The 652-nt window shown below is 47.1% G+C and overlaps 1 protein-coding gene across 1 annotated transcript; it reads right to left on the bottom strand.

Moving 5' to 3' along the window:
• Nucleotides 1-206: 206 nt before the first annotated feature.
• On the bottom strand, nt 207-368 carry SARC_17491 (hypothetical protein; the record flags this gene model as incomplete). The annotated part of the gene is made up of 1 exon (XM_014288417.1): nt 207-368. A coding segment is annotated over one exon (162 nt), but the record flags the coding sequence as incomplete, so codon positions are not given.
• Between the last annotated feature and the right edge of the window lie 284 nt (nt 369-652).

Raw genomic sequence — 652 nt, 5'->3', positions numbered from 1 at the left:
AAACACTTCCCATGCACACACACACACACACACTTCCCATGCACACATACAAACACACTTCCCATGCACACACACAAGCACACTTCCCATGCACACACACATACACACTTCCCATGCACAAACACACACACACTTCCCCTGTAAATACACAAACACACTTCCCATGCACACACACACACACTTGCTATGATAATCCAGGGGCCTACCTGAGCATCCACAACCCCTGTGGCAAAGTCCTCAGTGGCACACCCAGACACCTGCAGCGCGCCAAACTGTTGACGTGGCCCGTTGAGCCGTTGCCAGGTCTTCTGCGCGTCCTTGTACGGCTCACTCACTTGGTCGTGTGTGATGTTGGCACGGGGGATGGTCTAAGGCAGAGATGGCGGTAGCACAAATGAGAAGGCAAGGTGCAGACCATGGTAAACTCACACAAAAGGGGCGACTATCCACACTACATAGTTTGAATAGGGTATATAATATAAATGAACCATTATTCGGTAAGTATACACTAAATTAACCGTCTGTGTTATATCACACATAATAGAGTATAGGGTTTTTAGGGTTTAGGGTTTATAATACAAATGTGCGCTCATCCGGTTAGTATATACTCCATGGACGTTTGTGCTATATCAGAGAATAGCTCACGGCAACA

Source organism: Sphaeroforma arctica (genome assembly GCF_001186125.1).
Source record: "Sphaeroforma arctica JP610 unplaced genomic scaffold supercont1.10956, whole genome shotgun sequence".
Lineage (NCBI taxonomy): Eukaryota > Ichthyosporea > Ichthyophonida > Sphaeroforma > Sphaeroforma arctica.
The sequence above is the reverse complement of the archived record's forward strand: the minus strand, read 5'-3'. Positions and strand labels throughout refer to the sequence as shown.